The sequence below is a fragment of the Cannabis sativa genome, chromosome 6, assembly GCF_029168945.1.
Source record: "Cannabis sativa cultivar Pink pepper isolate KNU-18-1 chromosome 6, ASM2916894v1, whole genome shotgun sequence".
Taxonomy (NCBI): Eukaryota; Viridiplantae; Streptophyta; class Magnoliopsida; order Rosales; family Cannabaceae; genus Cannabis; species Cannabis sativa.
Window position 1 is genome coordinate 65,118,273 of NC_083606.1, and position 18,513 is coordinate 65,136,785.

The following is an 18,513-nucleotide window of genomic DNA, read 5'->3' on the forward strand; positions in this document are numbered from 1 at the left end:
ATAGGGCCCAATATATGGCCTGATACCCTTAGTAATTTTTTAATTTTTTTTATTGCTCGATTATGTTGTGTATTGTTAATTTTTTTGTTATATTAGATTTTTAATTAATATTTTTTTTTGTCTAATTAAAAATATATATTGGTGGGTTGAGACATAGACTTTGATAATTTATAACACTTAGTGATTATACTTAATATTTTGATTAGTTAATAAGTTGTTACTAGGTCAAAATAAATTTCTTAAATAGATAATGTTTTATTTTATGGGATTGGGATTTGCAATTTTATTATTTATATTAAAACATCAAAGTTTATTGAATATTATGGAGTTCTAGAATTGACTTTCAAATAAATAATCCAATTCATACTTGCAATAATTAATAAAAAAAAATATAAAAAACCAATGGCAGACTGATATTCTCAAAGGGCATACAGAAATAATGGGTTACTTGAAGACTCTATTGGCTCTCATGGGAGATCCGAGAAGGCCCAGCGCAGAGGCAAAGCCAAAGCCAGACGCCGTGTCTCCAGGAGATGAGTTCATTCTTCCCAATGATTACAGACCTAATGATGTGGAAGATGTACTCCATACACCTCAGAACATGTCGATCACGTCCATTGGAGATACCCAAGATTCAGAGGTACAGGTTTTAGAGACCGTTCCAACACCGGTGGAGAAGAGACCGAAGAAAAGGTCAAGGTGGTTTGACGAGTACACCGAAATGAAGAAGAAGATGAAGGCATCGATAGTCAATGTGAATGTTGACCTACTTCGGCCCGTTGATGAGAAGCTACTACATAGTTTTCGAAATTGGTTAGTGGGAACCATCAGAAACAAGTATCTGAGGGACGTCTTCACCAGTGCATATGGCGTGGCTTGGTCCCAAAAGCTACTTACGGACAAAGAATGACTTTCTGATGATGTAAGTTTATTAACTAAGTATTATATGTTGTTACTTACTGCTATTTACCGTTGTCATTTGTTTTATTTTTTTTTAATGTTGTAATGTGGTTGTGCTGACTTATTTGTATGTGTTGTGCAGCATTTGGATGCGGCTTTCCATATGATGAGGAGGAGGCAACACTTCTTCCTAGAGTTGTACCCACGTAAGTGTACTGTCACGCCATCTTGGTTTTCTTCATCGTTGAAGGGTCGGTGGGACGCTTGGAAGACCAATACTGACCATGCTGGTTTTGCCTGGGATGAGTCCCTTTTGGAACTCGTTCGTGGGGATCCAAACCAATTCTTGCCGACTTGGAAGGATATGAAGTGCATATACATGGTCATCTTCTTGAACCGACAGAAACTTTGGATTGCTATGGAGGCAAATCTTGAGTTGTGGAAGCTATTCGTCTTCGATTCGAGTCTTGAATCTCTAACGGAAGACGAACTGAAGACGTTGATGGATGCTTGGTGCCTTTTATTATCCAAATTGGTGGACCAGTGTGGTGTATGTGACACCCATTGCATGGTCATGGTCCCTCAAATGACATCCTCCGAAACCCAGGTTAGAAAATTCGACTGGGAAATCATGGACAATAAAGTTGTACCTCAGACAAAATCGAGGTAATTTAAATGCATTTTTGAAAATATGTTTACTAATTAACATAAAATTTTTATTATTATTCTCTATGATTTATTAAATTTTGCGTTTACCTACTATTGCAGTGGCGATTGCGGAATGTACGTCATAGAGCATATTGAGCATAAGTTATTGGATCGACCATTCGATGGAGTACATGATGACCATATGTCGCTCTTTCGCCAGAGATGGGGAGTAGATTTAATCTACCAGAACTTATCATGAACTTTGGATGTTTTATTTATTATATTTGTTGAACAATGTTTACTTTTAGGCTTTTCGATTTGAACAATCTACTTTTCAGTAAAATTATTTTATTTTATCAGTAGAACATATTTTTCCTCAGATGTTTAACAAAGTTCAAAAATAATTTTCTAAGAAATACATAACAGTACAACACAGATGTTCATGCCACAAATTAAAAATATTTTACACCACAAATATAAATAACAATACATAATAGTCCAAGACATCACAATACGAATAAATTAAAAATTTATCTTTAACCTCGGTAGGTGCAAGTGCTTCTGTTGTGCCCCTTGGCACCGCACTTACTACAATTTCGTGATTTGATAATCCTTTCATCATTACAAGCAGTTCGGTTGTTCTTAATTCTTCCAACCTTTTGCTTCTTGGGTCGCCCTACTGGTTGCTTCTCAACAGGCACTCCAACTGTCATGTTCTTTATGTCATCAGGCAATTCCCAATCATCCTCGTCACCAACTGGCATAATTGTACCTTCATATGTCCTCCTCCAATATTCTGTTGTGTAATATGGCGAGCATAGTGCGTACACGCTAATACTTCGTTCCTGAGATGCAGCACATGCATGAGGACAAGGAAACTTCATGCACTGGAACAAGCCGCAAGTGCAAGTTTGTTCCTGCAAGTCCACTACGCCACCGGTCTGAACTGTTCCTCCAGGGTAAACCTGCAATGTGTAAGATCCACATGAGTCAACGTTCAAATACCGAGATTTTTCAAGATGCAATGCCAAGTCCTCCTCCATTTCTGGTGCAAGGGGTTTCGTCCACTTGTCAACTTTTTCTTTTCGTGAAGCAAACCACTTTTGAACTTTGGACCTCAGGAATGCTACAGCAGCAGTGATCGGGAAGCCTCTTGCGTCCTTAGTTGTGTTATTGAAGCTCTCGGCCCAGTTGCTCGTCATTACATTGTAACGTACCAATGGAAAGTACGACCGGACCCATTTCTCAAATCCAATTTCCTCAAGATATTGTGCAACCGCAACATTCATTGCCCGAATATTCTCAAATTCTCTGTGAAACTCTGATTTTGAATACGTGTAGGCACAAGTGTAAATGTGATTCGTGAAGACCTCAGTCTTGAACTTGTGGTTGACGTTCATAATAATGTGGTGGTAGCATGCACCGTGGTGTGCATTAGGGAACACGATATCCAAAGCACGAACAATGCTTTGATGCCTATCCGAAACAAAGGCTAAGTTCTCAACATCACCAATCGTTTCTTTCAATTTTCTCATAAAATAAGTCCAAGAATTGTGGTTTTCACTGTCAACTATAGCAAAAGCTATCGGAAAGATATGACTACCTGCATCCAGTGCCATTGCACACAACATTTGTCCACCATACCTAGTCTTCAAGAAAGACCTATCAACACATACAACAGGTCGACAAAACCTAAACCCCCGAATACAAGGACCCAGAGAGAAGAAACAATACTTGAAGCGACCATCTTCTACCACAAAATCTGTGATGGTACCAGGATTTCTCAACTGTAGCATGTGCAAGTAACTAGGTAATTTCGAGTACGAATCTTCAGGTTTACCCCGAGCTAGGTGTAGTGCCTTCTCTCTGCACCTCCATGCCTTTTCATAACTCATTTGGATCCCGTAATCCTTCTGCATACTTTTTCTTATATCAGAGGCCAAGTGATCCGAGCCGTCAGTTGCTAACTTATCCTTAATTAGATGGGCAACTATCAAAGGTGATGCTTGACGGTTATCTTTTCTTCGAAGATCAAGGGAACATGTATGTAAATTATTAAATGTACTCACCTCAAACATGTTAGAAAGTACGTTCTTCTTCGCTCTTAATCTCCACCCACAATTTGTATCCTTACATGTGACGTACCAAATATCAGTACCGGACTTCCTAACATAGTAGTCAAACCCTTTCTTCATTGCATACAAGCCAACAACTATCTTTAAATGCTCTTTGTCTCTAAAAAACTTTCCCACATGTAACTCCCCGCCTGGTGTCCCACCCGTAGATATATAATGACTATGATCCTCGATGTCTTCTCTTGTATACATTTTCTCTTTAAATTTACCACAACTTGTCGAAAAAGAAAATGGATCGCTCAATCCGGTGACATTGGTCCCTCGAGCATCAATAGGGCCACTAATATCATTGGTCTCTCTACCATTATTAGGACATGTACTGTCAGTGGTTCTTTTAGCATTACTGGTTTCGCCTGGACGACTACTACTAGTAGCAGGTGTTTGACAATTTTCTCTACGGGACACTCTTTTCCGTGTCGGTGGCCTCGGTGGTATTAAGTACGATAGTGGAGTCAAGTTCAAAGCTACAGCAGCAGGGACCTCTGTACCTTGGTCACCTCTTACGCCATCATTGCCCTCAACATAACATTCAGAATCTGGACCATCAAAAAAACCATCAATGAAGGGCATTTGTGCTACAATATCAGCACTCGGCATCATAGTGTTTAATTCAGGTAATACATCGGCAACCAACACATCTGGATTTGTTTCTGGAACAAAACTCCCAACCTCGCTACGATTGTCCTTAAGAGAACTTGGTGTGGGACTAGGATCGACGCAAACATTCTTTTTTAACAACGTCACAAACAAAGGAATAAACTCATCTGGCTTCTTCGCAAGTGTAGATAAAAAGTACCTTGCACGCTTATCATTTCCAATAACTTCAGGGCGATACTCATAGCCTTTTCTATACTTGTAATTTACTTCCAATTTCAAGTCATACTCCACTTTATCAACATCCAGTTCTTCATACAAAACATCAACCAAACTTGAGTAGCTTAGGTTCGGATCAATGTCAAATGTCAAATTTTCGCCCCCTTTATAAACAAAATCTCTACCATCAAGCTCCCAAACACCATTATACATAACATACGCATTAACAGTTGAACCTGTCACATACATTTTAAAAAAAATACAATTACAATTTAGAACAAAAATCTCACCGAAAAGTTACCTAAAATCTTTCATTGTAATAAATATGAAAATAATCGGACACGACCATCGGACAAAATTGGGCCTAATCCCAAAAATTAAACAAAAAACCATTTTTAAGGTCCCATCGGACCCACCATCGGGCACACATCGGGTGCATCGAACCCGATCCCAAAAAACCAAAAATGAAATTTTTTAGGGGTACCATCAGGCCCATCAGACCCGACCCCAAAAAACAAAGAAATGAAATTTTTAAGGGTGCCATTGGGCCCGCCATCCGGCCCATCCGACTCGACCCCAAAAAACCAAAAAATGAAATTTTTATGGGTACCATCAGGGCCATCGGACCCGACCCCAAAAATCCAAAAAATGAAATTTTTATGGGTACCATCTGGCCCATCCCATCGAGCCGATATCGGGCCCATCGGACTTTCACCCCTTTCAAGTATATTGACAGTGCATCGGGCCCCCCATCAGACCAGCATCGGACCCTATCGGGCCAGACAAAAAAAATTCCAAAAACCGGGAAAAATCCAGTTTTCACAGGTAGCAAATATTTTAACACAAAAAAACAGCAAAATAACAACAACAATCCACAGATCAAGCATCAAAACAACATTCTAAACTAAATATAACAATAACAAACAAGATTACACAAACCAAAAAAAATTACCCATTGCTTGTAGAATGTTGCTCCTTGTATGATGCTCCCTCCAAATTTTAAAAAAAATAGGTAGAATAACTTGTAGTGTAGTATATTATAGTGTGATGAAGTTTAGAAAATGAGTGGAGAATGAGTGAAGAGAAAAAAAATTTATGGGTGGGTAGTGTAGGAGGGGAGTTCGACTGGAGTTATTGAATGAATTATTGAGAAGAAGAGAGGGGGGAGGGGGTAATGTAAATGGGAGTAAAATTGAGTTTTAGAAAAAGTTATCCCATTTTACAAATGACACATAGTATTAGTTTAGGGGACCAATTTTTGGGTTTATTAAGCATTAAATTTCAAATTTCCCATTACATATTCAAACATGTTCCTATTTCGCTTACTCGATTTTTGTTTTTTCACAGACACAAATCAAGAAGGTTCTTGAATCGTTATACGGGTTTGAGTTTAAGAAGGTGAGGACACTAAACATGCAGGGAAAGAAGAAGTTTAAAGGAAAATCTTTGGTTGCTAAACCCAATTATAAGGTCTATGTGACTTTAAAGAATCCATCATCTATTTTTCCAGCTCTTTATAATACTTTCAACTCAGTTGAAGATGATGCAAAAGAATGAGTAAGTAAGAGGTGAGTAAAACTCAAATATTTTGGGGGTAAAAAAAGTGATAGCAAGAAAAATTCAGAAGGTGCTTGCTACATACAAGTCATTAAATTTGATTTGGCTGAAATGTCTAGTGAATTGGCTAATGCATTGTATTTCAATTAAAATTTTCACATTTGGTTACAAATTATATGATATTGATCTTTTGGTCACTGTACAAACAGGTACAAAATGAATAAATATAGGTGTCGTTTGGTAACACTTTTGTTTTTTTATTTTTTTAATCATAAAATAAAAGTAAAATTTTTGTTTTTGAAAAACAAAACTACGTTTTGTACCACTTTTGTTTTCAATTTTAAAAACAAAAAACAAAAATGTGTTCTGTAAAGTTCATTTTCATTTTTATTTTTTGATTTTATTTAAGTTGGGTCTAAGTTCGGAGTTGAATTCGGGTTCGGGTCAGAGGCCAAGTTCAGCGCTAGGGCCGTGGGGGGATTTGGGTCTGAGTTTGGTCGGAGTCCAAAATATTGATTAAGAAAAAAAACTGTTTAAAAAAATATTAAAAGTGATTTTTTTTATTTTTAAAATTTTGATTCTCAATTAAAAAATTGAAAAGTGAAAACAGTTTTATAAACATGTTATTAAAAAATATTCACTTTTACAATTTTAAAAACAAAAAACTAATTAAAAAAGTATTATCAAACGCTACTATATTTTATACATGCAGACAAAATGATTTTTAATATCTGCATAAATGTATGGGTTAAAGAGAATAATAAACAACCAGTAGATTTTACAACTTTAAATAATGAGAAGAGAGTCTTTTTCAAAAAAAAAAAAGAATAAATAAATAATAAGAAGAGAGAACTTTTGTTACATAAAAAAATAATGAGAAAAAGAAAAAGAAATGAGAATTAATTATTAGATTTCATTCTTTCTATTGAGATAAGATTTTTAAATATTTACTAAATAGTAGTTGAGGTTCACAAATTTCTATTTCTCTGTTTTCATCACCCAAATAGTAGGTCTTGATTTGCGGCAAATTATTTGGAGCTCACACACACAAAATTTTGAATCAAAATTTACAATCAATGACTTGAAAGAAAGCATTACAATAGTGTATTCAAATGATTTCCATAAAATGGCTGGAATGTTTTTTTAGCCATTAATTTAAATTGTTATCACTCCTTTTAGAATGGTTGGGTGACTTGGTCGCCATCAAGAAGAAGCCCGATGAACCACTAAAAGACTATATTCATCGCTTTATGCAGGAGGCAATTAAAGTAAAAAATCTAAGTGACGATGGTAAATGGGCTGCTATCATGGGGGGTATTCTGGTGGGAAGTCGGCTGTGAAAGGATACAAGGCGAAAACCAACCCATACTATGAGAGATTTCCTTAATAGAGCTGATGAGTTCATTAAATTGGAATAAGCCAAACAAAATGCTCAAGGCTTCAACTACACTAAGAACAAAAAGAACGGAACAAGCTCGAATAGTCAGAGCTCTCAAGGGGGTAATGGTAACAATGGCAAGAGGGGAATAACAGTAATGGCGGTAACAACAATGACAACAAGCTACCAAAGAACACCTCCGAGGCAGCCAGACGAGATCCAACCCCAAGGTTTACTACCTACAACATTCTCCTAGACACAAGAGAAAACATCTACAATGCGACTCACTCGGTGGTGCCATACGGTAAGCCTTATCCCATGAGGAAGGATATTAGCAAACGAGACATGAGCAAGTTTTGTCGATTCGACAATGACTACGGTCATGACACTAACGAGTGTAACAATCTGAAGGAGAAAATAGAGTTCCTCATCAGACAAAACAACCCCCACTTGAAAAGATATGTATGTCGTGACAACGACCGACCCCCACGACAACAACAACAGGCGACCGGGGAGGACCAACAATTGTTACCTCCTTCCGTTGCTGGCCGTTTGGATGTTATATCTAAAGGACCTCATCTTGCCGGGAACTCCGAGAAATGAGCCGGGTGACGATGTGTTGGCAGTCCAGGAGCGAGCTCCCAAACAACCTCGATATGAGCATGAGTCAATCACATTCTCTAAGGATGACACTAAACACGTTCGATACCCACACAACGACCTTTTGGTGGCAGAAGTACAAATCGCCAATATGATTGTAGCAAGAACAATGATCAATAATGGGTCGTCTGCCAATATCCTCTTCAAGTCTTCATTGGAGAGAATGGGCTTGGAGGCCAAGGATTTGGAACCCTGTGAACATCTCATCTATGGATTCACAAGAAATGGTATGGCACCGGCTGGGCTCATTAAGCTACCATTGATGGTGGGAACAGTCTCCAAGAGTGTCACTATCATGGCATTATTCATGGTATTGGATATAGTATCACCCTACAACGCCTTAATCGGCTGCCCAACCCTGTCAAATTTCCATCTTTCACCTCCATGTCAAATTTCCTACCAAGGGTGGAATTGGCTGTTTGAAGGGCAATCAAATGGGTAGCACGAGAGTGTTACAACCTATCCATCACAACCAGGGAGAAAGCAGCCAAATCCATCAAAGCTACAACGAGTAGTTCTCAGCAATGAGGACTTCCCAAAATGGGGTCGAAGACATTGATCCCCATTTTGGGGATATTGATACAGGGGTTGGTCCAATTGAAGAATTGGAGGAGGTACCATAACACCCCGAACAACCTTCCAAATTAGTCAATATCGAAAAGGAGCTTCCTAAGGACATAAGATCCGCTTTGATCCAGTTCTTAAGGGAAAACCAAGATGTCTTCGCCTGGTCACACGAAGACATGGAAGGAATAAGCCTCACTGTGATAAGTCACACTTTAAACATCGACGTCAACAACTTCAAGCTTGTTCAACAAAAAAAAAAAGGTAACTCGACAAAGAGAGAGCTAAGGCACTAAAGGAAGAGGTAGAAAAATTGTGGAACAACAACTTCATCAAAGAAGCCTACTATGTAGTCTGGGTCTCGAACCATGTACTAGTTCTAAAGCCGAATGACACCTGGAGGGTATGCATTGACTTTACGGACTTAAACAAGGAGTGCCCAAAAGATTGTTTTCCCCTACCAAGAATTGACCAGTTGGTGGATGCAACAGCTAGCCATGAAATTCTAACTTTCATGGATGCGTACTCAGGGTATAATCAGATTAGCATGTACCCACCTAATCAAGAACATACAAGCTTTCGAACGGACGTCGGCTTATATTGCTACAAAGTAATGTTGTTTGGCTTGAAAAATGTTTGAGCCACCTATCAAAGGTATTTAAAGAACAAATAGGAAGAAACATAGAGGTATACGTAGATGACATGCTGGTCAAGTCTAAGAAGGCCCAAGGGCACATTGAAGACTTAAAGGAATGTTTTGAGATCCTAAGACAATACTGAATGAAGCTCAACTCTCTAAAGTATTCTTTCGGGGTAAGCTCTGGAAAATTCCTTAGGTTCAACGTGAACTCTAGGGGCATCAGGCTAACCCATAAAAGATAAAGACCTTAATCGACATGAAATCCCCAACTAAGGTTAAAGACATCCAAAGCTTGACAGGCCAGATCGCTGCCTTGAGTAGATTTGTCTCAAAGTTAACCGACAAATGTGTCTCTTTCTTCAACATCCTAAGGGGCAACAAAAAATTTGAATGGATTGAAGAATGCAAGAATGCCTTCCAAGCTTTAAAGCAACAATTATCCCAACCTCCGGTCCTTTCAAAACCCCTAGACGGTGAAGGGTTAAGCGTATACCTGACAATGACAGAACATGCAGTCAATGCGGTCTTAGTAAGGGAGGAAGATAAGGTACAACACCCGGTCTACTATGTAAGGAAAATGTTGATCGGGGAAGAGTGTAGATACCCCCTCATAGAAAAATTGACCTACTACTTACTCTTAGCATCCAAAAAGCTTCGACCCTACTTTCAAGCACACCCCATCACGATACTCGCTGACCAACCATTATGCCAAGTGCTATAGAAACCCGGTACATTGGGATGCCTCCTTAAATGGGCGATAGAGTTGGGGCAATATGACATAACCTATCAGCCAAGGTCGGCTATTAAAGGGCAGGCCCTGGCCGACTTTGTCGTTGAATGTACTAGGGTTCAAGATGTTGAAATTAAACAAGGGCGTAAGAGGATGACCAACCATCAACAATCAGTGACACCCAAAGACCTGATATGAGCGGTTCACCCAAACCAAATGTTCCCAACGCAGAGAAGAAAGAAAAGGAAGATCAAGCAAGTGAAACTTGGAAACTACAAGTTGATGGTTCTTTCAAAGATCAGTCATCACGAGCAAGGATCACCCTAATAACCCCTGAATGACAACAAATTCATATGACCATTCGCTTCGGCTTCCCTACCTCAAACAACGAAGCAGAGTATGAAGCATTAGTAACTAGTCTGAAACTAGCAAAAGAAGTGAAGGTCAGACAATTAGACATTTACAGCGACTCCCAACTCGTTGTAAATTATGTTTTGGGTGAATACACAGCCAGAGGAGAGAAGATGATGGCTCACCTTAGCAAGATACAAGATTTGCTTGCCTAACTGGAAGGCTGCACCATTCAACAAATACCAAGAGAAGAGAACACTACCGTTGATGCCCTGGCAAGATTGGCGACGAGTGAAAAGATAAATAAGGTTAACCTTGTGCCAATAGAATACCTATCCGAACCAAGCATCAACACCAAAGAAGAGGTACTCCTACTAGATTCGACTCAATCATGGATGACTCCCATAGCAGCTTACTTAGAACAAGGCGAACTGCCTACTAACAAAAATGAAGCAAAGAAGATGAGAAAAAAGGTCGCTCGGTACATAATCATCCATAAAGGTTTTTGCGGTAATTATGCTGGGGACAAAGCCTAAGAAGATACTACGGCAAGGATTCTTCTGGCCAACCATGATAGAAGACTCCATGGAGTATGTTCAAAAGTGTGAAAAATGTCAAAAGATAAAAATACCAAGAGCTCCACCCAACGAGCTAACACAAATGCAGAGTCCATGGCCTTTCGCCATATGGGGAATTGACTTGATCGATTAATTATCTAAGGGCAAAGGAGGAGTGCAATATGCGGTAGTAGCAGTCGACTATTTCACTAAGTGGACAGAAGCTGAACCACTAGCAACCATAACATCAAAGAAGGTGATTGACTTTGTAAGCAAGAACGTTATATGTAGGTTCAGATTACCCCAAAAATTGGTATTCGACAACGGTACCCATTTGATAGTGTCATGTTCACAAATTTCTGCATTAAACATGGTATAGTGAAGAGCTTCTCGGCGGTCTCACACCCCCATTCAAACGGGCAAGTAGAGGCGGTAAACAAGACCTTGAAGGATACCTTAAAAAAGGACTCGAAAATGCAAAAGGAAACTGGCCAGAACAATTACCCGAAGTCTTGTGGTCGTATAGGACGACGGAAAGAACAGTAACTGGTGATACCCCCGTCGCCCTTGCTTATGGGTATGACGCGATGATATCAGTTGAGCTAGACCCACCCTCCCACCGACGAACGACATACGATCAAGTTAGTAATCACCAACTAATGGGGGAGTCACTGGACCTATTAGAAAGTCGTAGGGAGGTTTCACAAATACGATTAGCAGCATACCAACAAAAGGTAGCCAGATACTTTAATTCCAAAGTCAAGGAAAGAAGCTTCAAGGTAGGAGACTTAGTACTACGAAGAGTTTTGACCAATACTAAAGACCCTACGACGAGGGTGCTAAGGCCAAACTGGGAAGGTCCATACGAGATTACAGAAATTGTACCCTTGGCACGTACAAGCACGATCGCTACGACTCTAACATGAACTTTATACCAGCACCCCGATATTCGAACGGCCAACACCTCCGCAAATACTATCAATAACGGTTTCTCCTCAGCAACAACTCATGCTAAGGGTATGCCCGTAAGCACAGTTAGAATTGTTATTAGTGTTTAGTCTTTTCTTTTAAATTTATTTTATTTTAAAGCAGATAGTAATGTAATAAGGCATTGTTGCCAATTTTATTTATCAATAAAATTGCAAGTTGTTTTCACATAATGACGCAACTTGTATGATCTCAAGTCATAAGATAAGTGACCAAGAGATGAACCTACTTAGTCAGTTGGGGGCAACCATACCTATACATAGACTCATAAGCAAAAACGCACCTGCGCGTAAGTAGATATATATATATATATTTTAATTTTAAAGCGTTGGTGCATTACTCAACGTTTTGAGCAACTTATGTGTGGTGAATGGTTGACTGTAAATAAATGCCTAAGCTATGCTTACACATAGCATGTCACAAACCAAAGAAAAATTAACATGTAAAGCCATATATAAAGATAAAGGCCATATAGCCAAGCAAAAAGATTAAACGCATGATTGTCTCAAAAATATAAAGTCACGAGATCAAAGACTGCCCGAACAATCATAAATCTCTACAGAGTATTGTTGTGCATAAAAATGTAAAAGTAAAAGTGCATCAAAAAGAGCCATCAAGCAAGTCGTCAAGGAGACTATCATCCGATGCTTCAACCCCAAAGTTGAGGTAGGAATCGGCCTGAATGCAAGTTGCATGTGCCTTCTGCCTTGTTTTCGCCTCCTCGCGATTGCGACAATAAGATAACATGCATTCCATGTTCTTACCCAAATAGCTAAAGTCAGCTTCCTTGTTGTATAGCCAACATTTGAAGAAGACATCGATGGAGAGGTTTTCATCTTGTTTCATCTTCCCAGCTAAGCTCTCACACTCTTTGGCTATAGCTTTATTCTCCTTGGCAAGCTTAGTGTAAGCCTCTTTTTCGCTAGCAAGCTCACCCTTGAGACGTTCATTCTCAGCAGTGACCTTCTCAACAGAAGTTTCTAGGTCATGAATTTTCTGAGAGTGCTCTCGACGGAGGGTGTCAAGCTCAAGTTGGAGTGAAGATGCTCCATGCTTATCATGCTCCTCCTGTAGGGCAAGAACTCTAGATTGACCATAGGAAGTAACAGTCGCGGCCTGTCACACATCATGACATCTATGTTAGATGATGGCTGAAGAAAAGAATTTTTACAAGTATGAGAAACTTACCCTTATCATCTCTCGACACCCAAGGGCAATAATCTGGGCAGGGGTGAGACACTCAAGTCTTGACATAGTCTTGTCCATACTATCCATAAGGCCTTCAGTGTAAGTATGGACCACCGACAAGCCCGTAGACAAGGCCTGGCAACGACCCTCCAGGTGCAGCGCTGCAAGTGAGTCTGCCCCCATAGACGTCGAGCCAATGAGGTTGATATCATTGGCGGCCCCAGATGCAAAGTTGGAAGGATGTGATCGAGACGAGGCAAGTGAGCCAACACCAGGGGTATGAATGTTAATAGTCGAGCGAGAACTAGTTTTCCTAATTTTGCCAGGAGGGGCCATAGGAGAGGTGTTCAAGGGAGAACCTCCCTTTTCCTGGTAGGTCACTTGTCGCAACAGGCTGCCCATACCTGTAAAAACACACCAAAACAATTAGTAAAGTATAGCATGTGAATTAATGAAGAAATGCAATAAGAAAGACGAATATCAATTATCATCAAAAGAGTCGCACTCCCTAACAGGCCTTTTCCTTGAAGGCCCAGACACAGTGCTTTTTGTTATGGTCGTCAAGGCCGGCCTCTGGGGTCCCAAAGGTTGCAGGATTTCTCGTACTCCGATAGAGATGTAATAACAAAGTTGAACCCAAAATTGTCTAACGCACGAGAAGAGGTTAAGATGTTGATATCCTTCTTGAAGTTAGGCAGTTGGGCTAATGCAAGAGCCCTCTCGTACATGGCAGCAGTGGGCAAAGGCTTAGCAAAATGGTTCACCTGTTGAAATTTGGTGTGTTTAGACCCAATGTCCTTTACCAAGAAGTAAAGAGTTCTGAAGTCACCCTCCTTTGACACCCTATCTACGCCATGAAGGAATTTAACATTCCTATGCGCATGCTAAAATCCAAAATAGCTCGATCGCTGCTCGATGTTGTTCGGTCTCAAATCAAAGAGATAATGTATCTCATGTCCCGTCGGCCACTTTTATCTCATCACCTTGTATAAAACGAAGATGGCGGTAAGAATTTGTATGATCATGGGGGAGAACTGCCCCGGACTAATGGCAAAATAATCGACCACATCTTTGAAAAAATTATAAAAGGGGAGTGCCCCCCATATGATATGGCGACATTTTTTGAAAATTATAATTGGAATATGTTGTAAAATGTGAAAAGTGTAATAATTGGGAAAAATATTTTTTGAATTTTTGGACTGTAATTCTAGTATAGGCATGAAATTCTCGGCACCGTATCACTAAGTCGTCAACAACTAAACCAAGACACGGACTATACAAAAAAGTTCCTACCGTATAGTCATACCGCTAGAAACTTGGAGGACAAATGTTTACTCAAATTTTGACAACAATGACGTGACAAGAGTAACAACTCGTGGCATGGAAATACCAAGACTAAATTAATGAAAAATATATAAAGCCACGACTGTTGGGGTGACATTAATCATGATGGGTGGTCATAACCCTTGGAATGGAAGTCTAATGGTCACTTTTACCCGTAGCTTGAGCAAAGCGAGTGCCTCGTAAAGGAAAAACGATGGACTAACTTTCATAAGTAGGATAAACAATCACCACACACCTGCGAGCCAAATTAGTCTAGGGGGTATATGACACTACCCCCACCATGGACGTAATGACATTCTCAAAGGTAGATGAGTACATCCTCATGACACCATGACTACCCATAACATAGAAAGGGTCTTGGGGGGTCACCCCGAGATGACAATTGACATCTCATGTTAGGTCTCCCGGGGTGTCGCCCCCAAGTATTAGCTTCTATCCCTAAATGTGGTTAACGACGGTGTCATACCCTCAGGAGACCCTCGCCGTCAGTGGCAAACTCAAATATTCAAATCCCGTAAGAAGCTTAAAGATAGTTACAAACTCACGAAAATAGCGGGATATTATCAAAAAATCAGACTTCAACTACCTCCGAAAACCAAGAAGACGGTTGAGATAGCTCTGCATTAGTCGTGACTCTTGAAACGAGAAGCACCAACCTTTTTCCCTGTATAAGGGGTCACTCATGACTTGGGAAAAGAATCCGCAATTTTGAGCACTTGGAGAAAAAATAGTCTTTTATTCTTTGCATTCAAGAGCATGTTCTTGACTTTTGCAACTCTAATTAATAAAATATAAGGGGAGTAGGCTATTGCCGACATCTAGGGTCGAACCTCTTTAAATTCTAGTATCTTTCTTTACCTTTACTGCGAATTCCAGTATCATTATTTACATTTATTGTTATGATTTTAGTTTAAATTTCATTTATTACGACTCCGCATCAGTTGGCTAAAAATCCAGTTAACAGTTAGACTTGGATTGTTTAATCTCGAAACGACTTGAGCTTTTATTTTGTAGTTGTGGAGCGACATGTTGGTAAAAAAATGTATTTTAGGTATTGTTGTAAACTTTTAAGACAAAATCTCGACTTTTATGTACAGTTGGGTGTTTATAAAGATTTAAAGTTTAATTAAAAGTTTTAATTTGGCACATTTTTCGAGAAAACTTTTGATTAGCAAAAGCTAGGACAGTAATTAAACAATCATTAAAATCACTGTAACGTGCCTAAGCAAGTGGGACGATACAGATCTATAGTCACATTCTTCATAATCAAAGTCACACATAAAAGAACCATTTGATGGTCGATCCTGTCTGACAACATACTCAGAAAATGACACACATCCTCATCATTTTCAAGGAGAACAAGGGCACAAATTACTCATAGACAAATTTTGAGCGAGACCTCCATTTTCAGCTCATCCAACAATTTGTTCAAATTAAATTTTTTTAACAGATTGTAAAGTAATTGCAAGTATGTTGTATCCTTCTCCATCTTCGTCAATTTGTTCTTTCCATCTTTGAAAACCCATAAACTACTTTCAAGCTCCCAAACGCCACTATATGAAATAAATAATATAACACTAGAGCCTAAATATAAAGGAAAATGTCATATTTCACCTATAAAATTTCACTGCCATCGAGCTCGTCTAGTGTAAATAAAAAATAGCATGAAAAAGTATAGATTTGAGCTTCCACCGAGGTCTAATCGGGCATATCGCGCTAACATTTTTAAAAAACAAAAAAAAAAATCATTTTATCAAGCCCTAATCGAGACAACATTTTTTTTAAAAAAAAAAAAAAATTACATTTTATCAAGCTCTTGTTGAGCTCTATGGAGTTTAACTCTATAATCCTAGAAAATATTTATTGTCATTGAGCTCAGTGCATATCCCAAACCTATGAATGTGTGCCCACATCGAGCCATTGTCAAATCCCTATCAAACTCAAACTATTAAAAAAAGCAAATCGAAAATTTCCACAACAAAAAAGATAATAACATACTAAGACATACTCAAATTTGTTCAACATTGTAACATAAATATAAAGGAACAGTACTCATAACTACATTTTGAAGAAAGTCACTTGCCCATTATTTTTCTCCTCCAAGAACATAAAGATCTACAAAAATGTACTATTTCCTCCAACAGCCAAGTGAATAAATAAATAATGGGTATTATAACTTAAACAGAACAATTTTTCGTGAGTTTATGGGCGCCAATGTTAGCCTGTGTAGTAGTGATAGAGGGGGGGGGAACGTGAAAGGTAGAGGAAGAGAGAAATGGGGATTTGGGGTACTAAAGTAAAGAATAGTATATTTCGGATATGGAATAAAAGAGGGGAAAAAAGTTTTGAATTAGGAGCCCACTAAATTATAGAAACTCAAATTACCTTTTCTATATTCTAAAATACTTTCTTTATAAATGTACATCTTAAGAAATTACTTATATTTGTTTTTAGTTTGTGATACAGTTATCTTGTAACATTTTGAAGAAAAGCACTTGCTCGGGGTGTTCTTAGTTTTTCAATCAGAAGTTGTTACATTTTTAGTTGAACTTTTCTATTCCAAGACTTGGTCTTCTGTTTGTTGATGATTTTTTTTTTGGTTTTGATCATGATTTCAGCCTATCAAAAACATTCGGAGATAAATTTGTTCAATATGTAAACTTTGTCTCATCTTTTGCATATCTTTTGGTTAGACAATAAGTGTTTTAGTTCAGAGTTTATCCCTCATTTAGTTTAACTCTATATCTTATTCATTCTAAATGCTAATAAAGTATTTCTTTACAAAAATAAAAATGTACTAGTAACAGAGAATCATTCAACATATTCAAAGTATAGCAATCAACTCTGCACCCAGAGATTTTTATAAGCCTTGAAACACCAAATAATAAACACCACAATTTCTCTAATATTAATTGGCGAATTTGATTTTTCTATGTATTTAGTAAAACACTGTCCAGCAGGCAGCAACAACAGGATCATAAGCCAAATTATTAAGACCAAAACCATCTTTATTGATAATAATTAGACACTCACTCAGATAAACCATTACTCAACAAGCATGCAGTCATGTGTATTTTCTAAAAATATGCAATCACCCTTAGATGAAATCACTAGCAAAAGAAGAGAGATTTGCAATACTTACATTGAGCTTGTTTTAGTTTCTTGTCAAAATGATCCCCAACAACTGATGTTTGTCTTTTTTTACTTGTATCCAAAGCTGCAGTAATTGTTGTATCATTTGGGTTTACAGCTACACCTTCAAAATTATCCCCCATATCTTCACAATGGCTATGCATATTCCAATTTTTTCAATGAGAAACTCCAACCTTCTACAATAACAAAAGCAAATCATAAATTAGCTCTAAAGAGTAAAAGTGGTAATGTTTGATGACAATCTCAGTGGAAAACTGGAAAGCGAGACCAAAACACCAGAAAATGAATTGTCTAATAATTATTATACTTGGGGAAAAGTTACCACTAAAAAGATTTTTAACAAACAGTTTGAGCAGACTCACTCTCTCTCTCTCTCTCTCTCATTTCATTTTTCATTTTTCTTTTCTTCTTCCTTTTCAGTTTATTTATGCCCTAAAACAAAAGAGCACCAAAATGAAAAATAACATTGCAAAATTAAAAGGCATATAATAATCTTACGTTGTAGTTGAGCGAAGGCCGGAGATTCTGTCCGGGAAAGAATTGAATGCAGGCAGAAATTGATTATACAAAGAAGACTGCAAAAGAATATGAAAGAAAAGGGGAGAATGGAAGAAGGGGAATGCGTAGGGAAATGGATATTTTGGGTATTAATGGGTCAGGCCCATTATCGGCCCATTTTCTTCTAAAGTTCTAAAAGTAGAGAACATTGTCGGTATTCTTCACTGGTGAGCAGGAGCACTTAATTTTCTTGTTCATTAAAATACATTCTTTTAATTTGGTATTTAATTTCATTATGATATTTGAATTGTTTGATCCTTGAAAATTATTAAAGAGATCATTCAGCATATTTGATAACAAACTAGAAGTAACAAGCTTATTTTTTGTTTCAATATTTGATAAATTTTCTT

At 38.2% G+C, this 18,513-nt stretch overlaps 1 protein-coding gene across 5 annotated transcripts; it reads right to left on the reverse strand.

Moving 5' to 3' along the window:
- Positions 1-1,908: 1,908 nt before the first annotated feature.
- LOC115695407 (uncharacterized) lies at positions 1,909-18,357 on the reverse strand. 5 transcript variants are annotated; one of them, XM_030622472.2, is made up of 3 exons: positions 18,104-18,357; positions 17,595-17,781; positions 1,909-4,732 (listed from the first exon to the last, which is right to left on the reverse strand). In XM_030622472.2, exons 2-3 carry the CDS (start codon positions 17,746-17,748, stop codon positions 2,085-2,087), a joined length of 2,802 nt encoding a protein of 933 aa, XP_030478332.2. In that variant the 5' UTR covers positions 17,749-17,781; positions 18,104-18,357; the 3' UTR covers positions 1,909-2,084. The 5 variants fall into 5 exon arrangements, 2 of the variants coding, with proteins under 2 accessions (XP_030478332.2, XP_060973410.1); XM_061117427.1 differs by lacking the exon at positions 18,104-18,357 and adding an exon at positions 17,928-18,030; XR_009688476.1 differs by lacking the exon at positions 1,909-4,732 and adding an exon at positions 13,519-14,091 and having other exon boundaries at positions 18,104-18,258.
- Between the last annotated feature and the right edge of the window lie 156 nt (positions 18,358-18,513).

Coding starts and splice junctions, on each gene's coding strand:
- LOC115695407 (XM_030622472.2), bottom strand. CDS start 17,748: ATGCATAGCCATTGTGAAGATATGGGGGATAATTTTGAAGGTGTAGCT. Junction 4,733..17,594: donor GAAACTAAAACAAGCTCAAT/GTAAGTATTGCA, acceptor TGTATGTGACAG/GTTCAACTGTTAATGCGTAT.